The following is a 12,844-nucleotide window of genomic DNA, read 5'->3' on the forward strand; positions in this document are numbered from 1 at the left end:
TCTCCATGATTTTCTTTTCTGTGGAAAGGTTCATTTGGGCTACATATTAGATTCCAGATATAAGTGAAATCATATGGTATTTGTCTTTCTCTTTCTGATTTACTTCACTTAGGATGAGAGTCTCCAGTTCCATCCATGTTGCTGCAAATGGCATTATTTTGTTCTTTTTTATAGCTGAGTAGTATTCCATTACACACACACACACACACACACACACACACACTCACACACACATCTTCTTAATCCCATCATCTGTCGATGGACATCTGGGTTGTTTCCATGTCTTGGCTATTGTGAATAGTGCTGCAATGAACATGCGGGTGCGTGTGTCTTTTTCAAGGAAAGTTTTGTCCGGATATATGCCCAGCAGTGGAATTGCTGGGTTGGATGGTAGTTCTATGTATATAGTTTTCTAAGGTACCTGCATACTGTTTTCCATAGTGGTTGTACCAGTTTACATTCCCACTGACAGTGCAGGAGGATTCCCTTTTCTGCACACCCCCTCCAGCATTTGTTATTTGTGGATTTATTAATCATGGCCATTCTGACTGGTGTGAGGTGGTACCTCAGAGTGGTTTTGATTTGCACTTCTCTAATCATCTGGGTTGTTGAGCATTTTTTCATGTGCTCGTCGGCCATCCGTATATCTTCTTTGGAGAAATGTCTATTCTGGTCTTTTGCCCATTTTTCCATCGGGTTGTTGGCTTTCTTGCTGTTGAGTTGTATAAGTCGTTTGTATATTTTAGAGATTAAGCCCTTGTCATTTGCATCGTTTGAAACTACTTTCTCCCATTTTGTAAGTTGTCTTTTTGGGAGTTCCTATCACAGTGCAGTGGAAATGAATCTGACTAGGAACCATGAGGTTGTGGGTTTGATACATGACCTTGCTGAGTGACTTAAGGATCCAGTATTGCCGTGAACTGTGGTGTAGGTCGCAGATGTAGCTAGGATCTGGCGTTGCTGTGGCTGTGACATAGGCCGGCTACAGTTCCAGTTCAACCCCTAGCCTGAGAACCTGCATATGCTATGGGCACTGCCCTAAAAAAAAAAAAAAAAGTTGTCTTTTTTTTTTTTTTTTTTTATGGTTTCCTTTGCTGTGCAAAAGTTTGTCAGTGTGATTAGGTCCCATTGGTTTATTTTTGCTTTTATTTCTTTTGCTTTGGGAGACTGACCTGAGAAAACATTTTAAGGTTGATATCAGAGAATGTTTTGCCTATGTTCTCTTCTAGGAGTTTGATGGTGTGTTGTCTTACATTTAAGTCTTTAGGCCATTTTAGATTTATTTTTGTGCATGATGTGAGAGTGTGTTCCAGTTTCATTGATTTATATGCAGCTGTCCAGTTTTCCCAGCACCACTTACTGAAAAGACTGTCTTTTTCCTGTTTTATACTTTTGCATTCTTTGTTAGATTGATTGACCATAGGTGTCTGGGTTTATTTCTGGGTTCTCTGTTCTGTTCCATTGGTCTGTATGTCTGTTTTGGTACCATTAGCACACTGTCTTGATGACTGTGGCTTTGTCATATTGCCTGAAGTCTGGGAGAGTTATGCCTCCTGCTTGATTTTTGTTTCTCAGGATTGCTTTGGCACTTCTGGGTCTTTTGTGGTTCCATCTCTTTTGTTTTTAAAACACATTTTATTTATCTATTTATTTATCTATATATTTATTGATGGCTACCCCCACAGCATATAGAAGTTCCTGGGCCAGTGATGAATCCAAGCCACAGCGGTGGCAACACAGGATCCTTAACCTGCTGTGCAATAGCAGTAACTCCAAAATTTTGAAACTTCTTTTTTCCTGGTTTGTCTCTTTTCTTGAAGTTTTAACTGAAATAGCTGCTGTGGTAGATTTAAGTTTTAGCTCTTTGTATTGCTGAGGTTTTAGTGAAATTTTAAACAATTACTTCATCGCTCTTTAATTTTTTAAATTGAAATATAGTTTATATACAGTGTGTGTTCATTGCTGCTATATAGCAAAGTGATTCAGATATATATGCATATATATATATATTTTTTTTTTTCCTGTCATTTTTGGCTGCCCTGTGGCATATGGAGCTCCTGGGCCAGGGATCAGATCTGAGCCACAGTCGAGACCTAAGACACACCTGTGGCAACGCCAGATCCCTAACCCACTGTGCCTGACTGGGAATAGAACCCACATCCCAGCAGCTCCCAAGATGCTGCCGATCCCATTGTGTCACAGTGGGAGCTCCTGTATATTCTTTCTTTATATTCTTTTCTGTTATGAGTTATCACAGGATATTGAATATAGTTCCCTGTTGTATAAAGTAGGACCTTGTTTTCATCTCTGTTTAAATTGATGGATATATAGCAGATATACAAATGAAATCGGACAGCTGTCTAAATGGTTGGATGTTTACTTTGCTTTTAATTCAATATTACAGGTAACATTCAGATATCCTGGATTGATGACACATCAGCATTTGTTTCTCTCAGCCAACCTGAACAAGTGCAAATCGGTAAGTGTTTCAGACAGTTGTTTTGTGTATTAATCAAAAGTGGGAGCTTGTCCGCTTCCAAATCTAAATGCTGTGGCTTAGTCAGCTGACTCACAAGCACTGCTGCCTGGTTTGTTTTGAGCTTGTCTCTAAAATAAAGGAAATAGGAGTTCCCTTTTTGGCTCAGTGGTTAACGAACCTGACTAGTATCCATGAGGATTCGGGTTCCATCCCTGGTCTCACTTAGCTGTGGTATAGGTTGCAGTTGTGGCTCGGATCTGGCATTGCGTGCCTGTGGCGTAGGGCGGCAGCTCAGCTCTGCTTTGACCCCTAGCCCAGGAACTTCCGTAGGTGGGTGTGGCCCTAGAAAAAAAAAAGAAGACAAAATAAAATAACGGAAATAATTAGTAAGCATCAAATGTCGATCAGAAAGTGAGACAAATGTATTGATTCTTCGGATATACCATATCATGTATTTTTGACTCTACTGTTCCTTTCCCTTTGCAGTTTTTCTAAAATGATTTGTGTGTTTACTTTGAGAGTTAGAAATAGCAAACTGAAGGGAATGGGGGACACCAAAAAGTGATTCCTCTATTGACCTGTCTGCCTCTGTGCTTTTCCCATTTATTTATAAATTTTTGTGATTTATTTATTCCATTAAACTTGTGTCAGATATTTATGTTACAAACAGAGAAACTGAAAGGCATTTTATTTGCTTTTAAAATAGGGCGGTAAAAAGGTGGAACACCACCTCTGCTGTTGTTGAACCCTCAATAACTTTGATATTAACCATCACAAAACATTCTGTTTTCTTAGGGGGAAAAGTTACTGAAGAAAGCATGTATTGTTAAGCTACTTACTCACATAGATTTCAGTTTCTCTGGTGCTTCCTAGTATAAATTGTGTGAAAATTTAAGTGACATGCTAATTAATTTTTGTTTTTGTTAAAGTACCACAGACTAAAATGATATCATTCTGCTAATGTAACTATATGAGCATTATATATGAAAATTTCTACAAATACTTAAATTTGGGTCAGTCTTTTTGGTACTTTTTAAAAATTATATAACCGTCACAGAAACATAATGCTGTTACAGAAATGAAAGGTTTAGGCTCTGGAGTCATATTGCTGCACTCCCTGTAGCTGTGTGACCTTGGGCAGGTTATTTAACCTTGATCAGCTTCTGTTTATCTCTATAAACCTGAGGAGGATGTTACGGATTTTTTAAGGTTATCGTGGGGATTACATGAGATGAGTGTGTATATGAAGCTTGGCCTCGCTTTGAATTCTCGTTGTGATTACTTAGTGATAGATTTCAGTGTGAAATGCACTTCAGGAGCTCATGACACCAGGGATAGTGTTGGATACACGGTGCATGTTCTCATGTTTGCTTATTTCTGTGCCGCATCCCCCCACAATCCTTAGAAAGACAGTTTAGATGGAATATCCAAAAGGACTGGATTAGAGAACTCGGGGTAACTTCTAGTCGGGGGCAGAGACCCTGAGCTTGAGACTGGTGAGACTTCACCAGGAAGGAAAGAACCCTGAGCGGGACCCCCTCCCCATCCCCCTCCGAAATCTCATCACGCCTCCTCTGCTCCTTCCGTGTCACACCTCAGCCCCCTGGCCGGTCTCGCTTGGGTGGCGTGGAAGCCGGGCGGCGGGCTAGCACGGGACGCGTGGGCTTCGAGACGGGACTGACCTTGCCTCTGCCCCACCCGCCACGCATCTCGGGGCAAGTCACAGGGTCCTTGTTTGAGAGACGGGCTGATGATGGTTACTTTGTGAAAGGAGGTCACGGATTTTAGGTTCCCAGCAAAGAGCCTGGCCCTCCTCTAGCCGTGCTTAATGTAACAGTGGGTCGTAATTATGAGAAGATCCGCTTGGCCTCCCTTGCTGTGACCAGTGCACATGAGTGTGTGTAAATCTACAGTGTGTGAGGCAGTAGTAGTGAGTAGTGTCCCCTCGAAAGTACCAGCGTAGTTCCTAGTGGCTGTGTGAGGGGTGTCAGAGCCTCTTTTACTGTCCTGTTATTGCTGTGTTGGATATCCAGTCATGAGACTCCCTTATTTATGACTGGAAAATTCTGCCTGTCGTACGGTAGCTTTTAAGCTCCATCTTTTGTTCATCGATACCTGGAATCCGGGCGCTCCACTTCAGAGTCAGAAAGCCACAGACGTACCCTAACCTGCTTGTTTGCCAGTCTTATTCTCCCCTGGAGTTTGCTCTCGTGCTTGGCACACTGTGGCACGAGTAATAAGCCTGTGTCTGAACGGGTGGTGTGGGGAGTAGGTCAAGGTGAAATTGTGACCTTTTAACTTTTTGTCCCCAGGTTCAGAAGTTAGATGGCTGTTGCCTTTTAATATATGCAGCTTTACTAGAAAAGTCTGGTTTTCCACGGTAGTCTCTCTTCTTACACACAAGACAACGCTTAACAAACACCTGGCCGTTTGTACCTACCATACCTGCAACTGCAGCTGTCTCTGCCAGAAGGCGCATTTCCCTCAGTCCAGAGCCTGGCCGGCCCTACTTCCTGCCTCCTTTCAGCCCAAACATCTGTGTGTCTGGATGTTTTCTCTGGCTCCCTTTGTGGGCATCGGACCTCATCCTCTGTGCGTGCCTGGCATCCTTTCTTGACATACTTTGCTTGGTTGTCTCCTTTGATAGACTGTGAACCCGATGAGAGCAGGGACCCGTGCTCTCGTTTGCCTTGGCGTCTTTAGTGCTTTGGGTAGTAGTGTCTGACGTTAGTGAGTATATGTTAAATAGTTGTTGAGCTGAATAAATGACATTCAAGGTGTTGGGACATAGAAATGCCTTTTTGTGCATGTGATGGATGCATCTCCCGTCTCTGGCCCTTTGCTGTCATGTCGGAGATTATGCAGATGTTTCATTGAAAGACAATGTAACATTTTTTTTTTATGGTGGTAGTTTTACTGAGGAGAGAGACCCAGGGTATATAATCTGCTGCGAAGCCTATTAATGTTATCTTAAACAAATGACTTATTCATTTCAGCGGAAGCAGAGGGCCTGTTAGATCAATAACGTAACATTGGAAAAATCATTAAATGCCTATTTATATAGCGGCATGTAATGGCTTCTTTGGCTCCATTACAAACTATTTTTGATTTACATTTAAGGAGTTGCTCTTTAACTGACACCTGCCTTTTTCTTTTGGTAGTGCTAAATCTAACCTGGAGCTCTTTAAAGCCGTTTTCCGCGTGACTATGAAAGCTCTTTTTCTGATCGATTGCAGTTGTTAAACCTCTTTTCCTGAGTGCCCTTTAGTTTGATTCCTGTTGCCTTTTGTTTGCGGCTGCTGCCGTGACGATGAGGGTCCCTGTGGCTCTTGGGGTGTTCAGGTAGTGAAAGCCCATCCAAGCCGCCTGCTCACATTCTTCCCTCTGCCTCTTTAGGAAAGAAAGCGTGTGGCCAGGCTGGGACCTGATGCCAAGGAGGAGGTCCCTTAAGCCTCACCGTTGGAGAATTTTTCTCCAAGTGATTAATCAAGAAATCATCTCTAATGGTCCCATCGGATTAGCTCAGGCATATTTAAGATTTTTCTGTATCTGATGGAGTTTTGTGAAATGGGGAAAAGAGCCCAACAATATTTCAGATGTCCCAGCACTTTACAGTCATACCCTCAATATTTAGCCATTGTCTCGAGTGTCCTTAGATGCATTATAAAGCCTTGTCCTCTGCCTGCGATTTTTATGGAAACAGCTTGAGAAAAATAACCTTTTCATTTGTGCTGAAAGCTGGAGATTGGCGCACATGGTGAATACTACAGGAGAAAGTTAAAAAGCAACAAAAGTGATGAAGGCACTTCCAAAGAGGTAGAAGCCGAAGGGTTGTTTTAGAAAGCCAGCCACCGTGCGGGCGGGGAGTTCTATAAATTCCTGACCGGCCGCCTTACGAGCGTGTTCAGGATGATTTGTTGAGGTAGAGGGAGATACTTGGCTTCACAGCTTCACTTCAGTCCAAAGTATGAGTGTGCGTATTTTATATTTGCCTTTTAAGGCCACACCCACCGCATATGTAAAAGTTCCGGGGCTAGGGGTTGAATCAGAGCTGTAGCTGCCAGCCTGCACCACAGCCACAGCCACAGCCACAGCCACAGCCACAGCAGGATCCCAGCCACGTCTGTGACCTACACCATAGCTCACAGCGGTGCCTGATCCTTAACCCACTGAGCAAGGCCAGGGATCGAACCTGCGTCCTCATGGATACTAGTTGGGTTCATTAGCCTCTGAGCCACGACAGGAACTTCCTGAGTGTGTATATTTTAAGTCATCCTTTTAAAAGCACAGCTTTTGATTGTGCTGAACAGATAAATGTCAGAGTTGCGATGCGACTTTTGAGGCAGTTATTTAGCTCTGAATTTGCTAAACGGCTGCTGATAACTTTAAACTTTACCTGTGCTTTTTGTTAGCCAGTGTTTATAGAATTTGTAGTGATAAGTGGGATTGATGTCTGTTCTGGTTTTTCCTAGCTCGCTCTAGCTAGGGTTTCTGGATTTTGTTGATCTTGTCAAAGAACCAGCTTTTGGCTTCCTTCACTTTTCTCTGTCCTTTGTTCGTATCTATTTTGTTGGTTTCTGCTTTTTTTTTTCCCCCTTTACTTGCTTTGGGTTTACCTTCCTTGTCTCTTCCTTTTCCAATTGAGTTATGTGATTTTTTTTTTTTTTTTAATTCTTCTAAAGCTTTTTGCACTGGACTTCCTGTAGCTTAGAGATCAGCCAGTGACTGGTCAAGTGTTGTGCCTAAATACCTTGAGCCAAGGAAAGCCTCCCCCTTTGCCAGTGAGACTGGCAAACATTCAGCATTCAAGCAGTTCACAAGTCTGCCCCCGTTTTCACTTAAGGCTGGACCTTCTCCCTCCTGTGTGAGTTCACAAGGCCTCACTTCGAGCTCATGGGGTGTGTGTAGCTAAGCCTCTCTCCCAGTCATTGATTTTCACTCTTTGTTTCTAATACAAGCATTTAAAGCTACCAAGTATCCTCTAAGCACTGTTTCAGGTGCATCCCATCAATTATATGTTGTGCTTTCATTATCACTAAATTAGTTTTCTGATTTCTCTCTTGACCTTGGATTGTTTAGAAGTGTGTTACTTAATTTCCAAGTATTTAGAGTTCTCCTAGATTTATTATCTTTACTAATTTATAATTTAATTCTGTTATGATTAGAATTTTTGTTACGATTTCAATCCTTTTCAGTTTACTGAAATTTGCTTTGTAGCCTAGCATAAGATATGATCTGTCTTACTGAACATACTGTATATACTTGTAAAGAATGTGAATTCTGCAGTATATGGTTTGATATTTAAATTTACTATTATTCAGATATTATGTCTTTACTGATGTTTTAAATAGTTCTATCAGTTTTTGAGGGATGGTGACAGAATCTCCTATGATTGCGGCATTGTCTATCCAGCACCCCCTTTTTTTTGGTCCCACCTGTGGCATGTGGAAATTTTGGGGCCAGGGATCAAACGTGCTCCACAGCTGTAAGCAGAGCCACAGCAGTGACAGTGCTGCCTCTGTGACCTGCTGTGCCACGAGGGAACTCCTGTTTCCCCCTTTAATTTCATCATTTTTCATGTCAAGTATTTTGAGGCTGCGTTATTAGGTACTTGAACATTTATGAGTGTTTTGTCCTCCTGGTAAATCGACTCCTTTGTCATTATGAAATGATCATTCATTTCATAAAGAAAATGCCCCTCTTTATCTTTTGTATTACTATTATTTTTAAGTCTAATCTGTATAATCAATGTATCCTTTTTTGTGTTTTTTATACTTGCTTGGTATATCCTTTTTCTTCCATTTACTATCAACTCATCTATTTTTTTTTTTGTCTTTTTTGCATATTTCTTGGGCCGCTCCTGCAGCATATGGAGGTTCCCAGGCTAGGGGTCGAATTGGAGCTGTAGCCACTGGCCTACGCCAGAGCCACAGCAACTCGGGATCTGAGCCGCGTCTGCAGCCTACACCACAGCTCACGGCAACGCCGGATTGTTAACCCACTGAGCAAGGCCAGGGACCGAACCCGCAACCTCCTGGTTCCTAGTTGGATTCATTAACCACTGCGCCACAACGGGAACTCCTATTTTTTTTTTTTTTTAAGATGGCCAAACCCTCGGCATATGGAGGCTCCTGGGCTAGGGGTCCAGCCAGGGCTGTAGCTGCCTGACTATAGCATAGCAATGCCAGATTCAAGCCATGTCAGTGACCTGTTCCACAGTTCACGGCAACCCTGGACCTTTAACCCACTGAGCAAGGCCGAGGATGGAACCCACATCCTCATGGATCCTAGTTGGGTTCATTACTGCTAAGCCACGAGGGGAATGCCCTTTGCTTTTTTTTTTAGGCAGAGCTCACAGCTTGTGGAAGTACCCAGGCCAGGGACTGAACCCGTGCCATAACAGTGACCCACACCATGGCAGTGACAACGCCAGATCCTTAACCCACTGGGCCACCAGTGAATTCAGGGTCTTGCTTTTTAAAAATTTTATGTATTTATTTATTGTCTTTTTAGGGCTGCACCCGAGGCATATGGAGGTTCCCAGGCTAGGGGTTGAATCTGAGCTATAGCCGTCGACCTACACCACAGCCACAGCAATGCAGGATCTGAGCCGCATCTGTGACCTACACCACAGCTCACGGCAACTCTGGATCCCCAACCCACTGAGCAAGGCCAGGGATCAAACCCGTGTCCTCATGGATACTACTCAGATTTGCTTCCACCATGCCACAACGGGAACTCCAATATAGCATCTTGCTTTTGATGCAGAACTTCCTGCCATATTCTGTACGATGCTTAAACTACCTCTTCCTCTTCATTTAATAGCATTTTAAGAAAATCTAATATTAATGCATTAAAAACCTGCTACATACCTCCTTTAACCATTTAAAACTTATCTGAGTTCACTTCCTTTGAAGTACTCACGTACTATGATAGACAGTATCCCGACAAAGCACTTGGTATTTTTGCATCTAACTGTGGCGCTTTTCTGAGTTGGCTAGTGTGTTACTGTACATTTATTCTTGTCAAAGAGGAAATGCACAAAATAGTCAAGAAGGAACCAAAAAATAAATGATGTCTTTTCCTCTGCATGTTAATTTTCCTGATCTTACCCTGTGTGTAAAGTTGGCTTACAACAATTATATTGAATTATAAATGATAGCAATAGAAAAATGAGTTCAATTACAACATGCCTTCTTAAAATAAAAATTCTGTTAAGTAAGCTTGTTTACTTAGAGGGAGGGGACTCATAACTTGTTGGTTAAAATGATACATTATTTTTATGCCATCAGTACTGAGTCCTGGAAACAATGTGTTTTTATACAGATAAGATTTTTATAGTAGCAGCTTACTGAGTATTTCAGTTTGGTAAAGGAAAATCTTTATTAGTAAGAAGCATGCATGTCTGTATGTTTTGTGTAGATATCTTCTTATTTGAAAACATGTAAGAGAAACTGACTCGTTTCCCCTCTAAATCACTTAATCCATGAAAGACACTGTGGAAATTTTTAAGAATACTTATTAAGAACCTTCTTGTTTTCCTAATTCCCTTATGTGTTTCGTCTGAGAATTAGCAGTATTCTACATCTCTACTATGAAATCTGTATCAAGCAGATTTATTTAAGAGCATGACCGTAACTTGGACTCTTCTTAATTAATGTTCTTTAAGGCATTAGCTGGTGTGAGAATAGGGGAGAAAGCTTCCTGACTGCCAGACAAGGCTTCCTAAAGTCTTAATCTAATTACCAGTGTTAAAGCTAGAATGTAACCTGGAGAAATGCGGTGTTTTTGCTTTGGAGGTTGCATCTTCATGTTCTCTTAAATTGCTAGTTGTCGAAAGTTTTGGGTTTGATTTTTGTGTTTTAGAGACCGTGTTATCTGGATCTAAGAATGTTTGCTTTGTGAGGCATTGTCAGAATATTCAGAAAATCTATCCAATTTAGCTCTAATGACAAATTACATATTTAGTTGTAAAAAAAAAAATTGCTTTTGTTGTGCTGTCTCATCCCCAGTTTTAGAAGTAAATCAAACCCATTGTTGAAAATGTGGGAAATATTTGAAAATGTAAAGAAAACAGTTCAACCATGGGCTCACAACAAACACATGAAAAATAGCAGTATTTTGGTTAGTATTTCCTGTCAGTTGTTTTACTGTCTAGATGAGTATTTTCATAACATTTTTAATATTATTGGGACCTGGCTTTAAATGCATTTTTGGATCTGCTTTTTTAGTTACCTTATATCTCATGCCATTATATATTTTTCTAGAATTTCCTTTTAATGGATGCATTATATTTCATTGCACAGCTACACATAACTTATTTAACTATATCTGTTTTCGATGTTTAAGTTACATCTAAATTTTTAAAATTCTTTCCCATTATGGTTTATTATAGGATAGTAATTATGGTTCTCTGACTGATGCAGCAGGACCTTGTTGTTTGTCCATTTCATATATAATAGTTTGCATCTGCTAATTCCAAACTCCCAGCCCATCCCTCCCCCTCAACTCTTACAACCAAAAGTTTGTTCTCTGTGTGTGTGAGTCTGTTTCTGTTTCTTAGCAAATTCTTACTGTTTTAAATTAATTCTTTAATGAGTGACTTTGTACCTTAGTCTTTGTTTTTCTCTCTCATTATTGTCTTAAAAGAGATTCTGAAGACATGAAATCATTTGATCCACAATGATGATCTTAAAAAAAAAACAAACTATACTCACTTCATTTTTCCCCTCTTCCTTATTAAACAGGGATAATTTTTGTTAATGTAGAAATTTTAGAGTACCAAAAAATAAAAAAAATTGTGTAGTGCCCCTCTCTGTATTAACAATGATAATTGCAATAATATTTGAGAATTTACTTTTCAGTTGTGTAGATAATATTTAAGTATACATTTCATCTTGGAATATTTTATACTTTATATATTGTTTTACCACGTGTTCTTTTAACAGTCTGTGTCTGTCCCGTCCACTCTACCTTTTTTTGTGTTTAGTTGAATGATATTTCATCATATGAATGTTAGCATCATTTGTTTAACCAATTCTTTGTTGGAAGCTTGAACAGTTTTAGGACTCTTTACAACTTTTTCAAAATAAACTTTTGTTTATTCTTTGGATTGTTCTTTAGAATCATTCTTTTAGGAAACACTCAAAAAGCCCACTGGGGTTTTTACTGCTGTTGTACCAAATTCCTTCCATTCACATCTTTCTTTAGACATATTCAATCTTTCTGACCAGGACATGTATTTTTTTTCATTTCCTCAAATAATTTTGTGCATCTTTGAATGGAGTCTTAAATGTTTCATTGTTCTTGTTTTTATCATACGTACTTTTCAAGGTTATGCAGTGTAGCATAGAAAGCGGGTTCCACTGTGCCTGATTTAGTACCACGGCCACAGTCAGCATGCAGAAAGTGTTTTAGTGTGTGTTGGTGGTTTTAGGAAATTTAAAGCAGTGAGATTAATCTGCCTGATTGCTCTAAGGTCAGTGGAAGTCTGAGTTTGAGAATTCAGCTCGAACGTTGTGTCTCTGGTTCTTATTCCTGGGGCTTCAGGTGCCGTCCGTTTGTTGTTGTTTTGTCACCAGAAATGATGAAGTGGTTGATTAAGTAGGTTAGTTATATTAGTCTTTACATGTCTTTTTTTTTTAAATTTTTTCTTTTTTTTTTTTTTGGCTGAGCCTAGGGCTTGCAGAAATTCCCGGGCCAGGGATTGAACCCACGCCACAGCAGTGACAACGCCAGATCTTTGAGCCACCAAGTAACCAACCTTTACATATTAACATTGTTTTCTCAGACATGATTCCTATTGTCTAAAATAATACTATTTATTTACTATTTTTAAAAAATGAAATAAATTTGATTTTAGAAAGTTTGAAATACTATAAGTGAACTTAATTGATTTTGAACCATTTTGATGGCTGTTTTAGAATATTATTTTGTTACTAAAAATGTTACCAGTGAGTCTCTTGGGGTGATGAAATTACAGGTAGATTTTTACTTTCTGGTGAGTTTTTTTTTTTTTTCCCTGATATTTCTATGTGCTAAAATATTTAAATTTAAGAATAAAGGCATATTGCTTTCTTTTTTATGTGTGCATGAGCACAGCAAAAAGAAACTTCTTGCTTCTGAGGTTCTTAGACGGCTGGCAGGTGGTGACTGTAGTTATTTTATGGTATCTCTTTTCTAATCATGAAATTCATGGAATTAGTTTCTCTGAATTTTCCTTCTTCCATGTTTTGGTTTAAATCTGTTATTCTGGAAAGGCGAATGTGAAACATTTTTGATTTGTGATGTTCGTTGATAATATTTCCACTGTTGAGTATTTTTACAACCTGTCTTTTCTTGTTTATCCTGGAAGGAAGCCCAGAC

General features: G+C 40.0%; 1 protein-coding gene across 3 annotated transcripts in view; it reads left to right on the forward strand.

The window, feature by feature from the left end:
• Nucleotides 1–12,844, forward strand: part of PARN (poly(A)-specific ribonuclease) — a 189,568-nt gene that overhangs the window by 76,516 nt on the left and 100,208 nt on the right. For all 3 annotated transcript variants that reach the window (XM_047780458.1, XM_047780459.1, XM_047780457.1), the window contains one exon: nucleotides 2,405–2,479. In XM_047780458.1, the coding sequence (XP_047636414.1) occupies nucleotides 2,405–2,479 (75 nt within the window). The remainder of the gene's footprint in view (nucleotides 1–2,404; nucleotides 2,480–12,844) is intronic.

This window comes from Phacochoerus africanus, chromosome 5 (genome assembly GCF_016906955.1).
Source record: "Phacochoerus africanus isolate WHEZ1 chromosome 5, ROS_Pafr_v1, whole genome shotgun sequence".
NCBI lineage: Eukaryota > Metazoa > Chordata > Mammalia > Artiodactyla > Suidae > Phacochoerus > Phacochoerus africanus.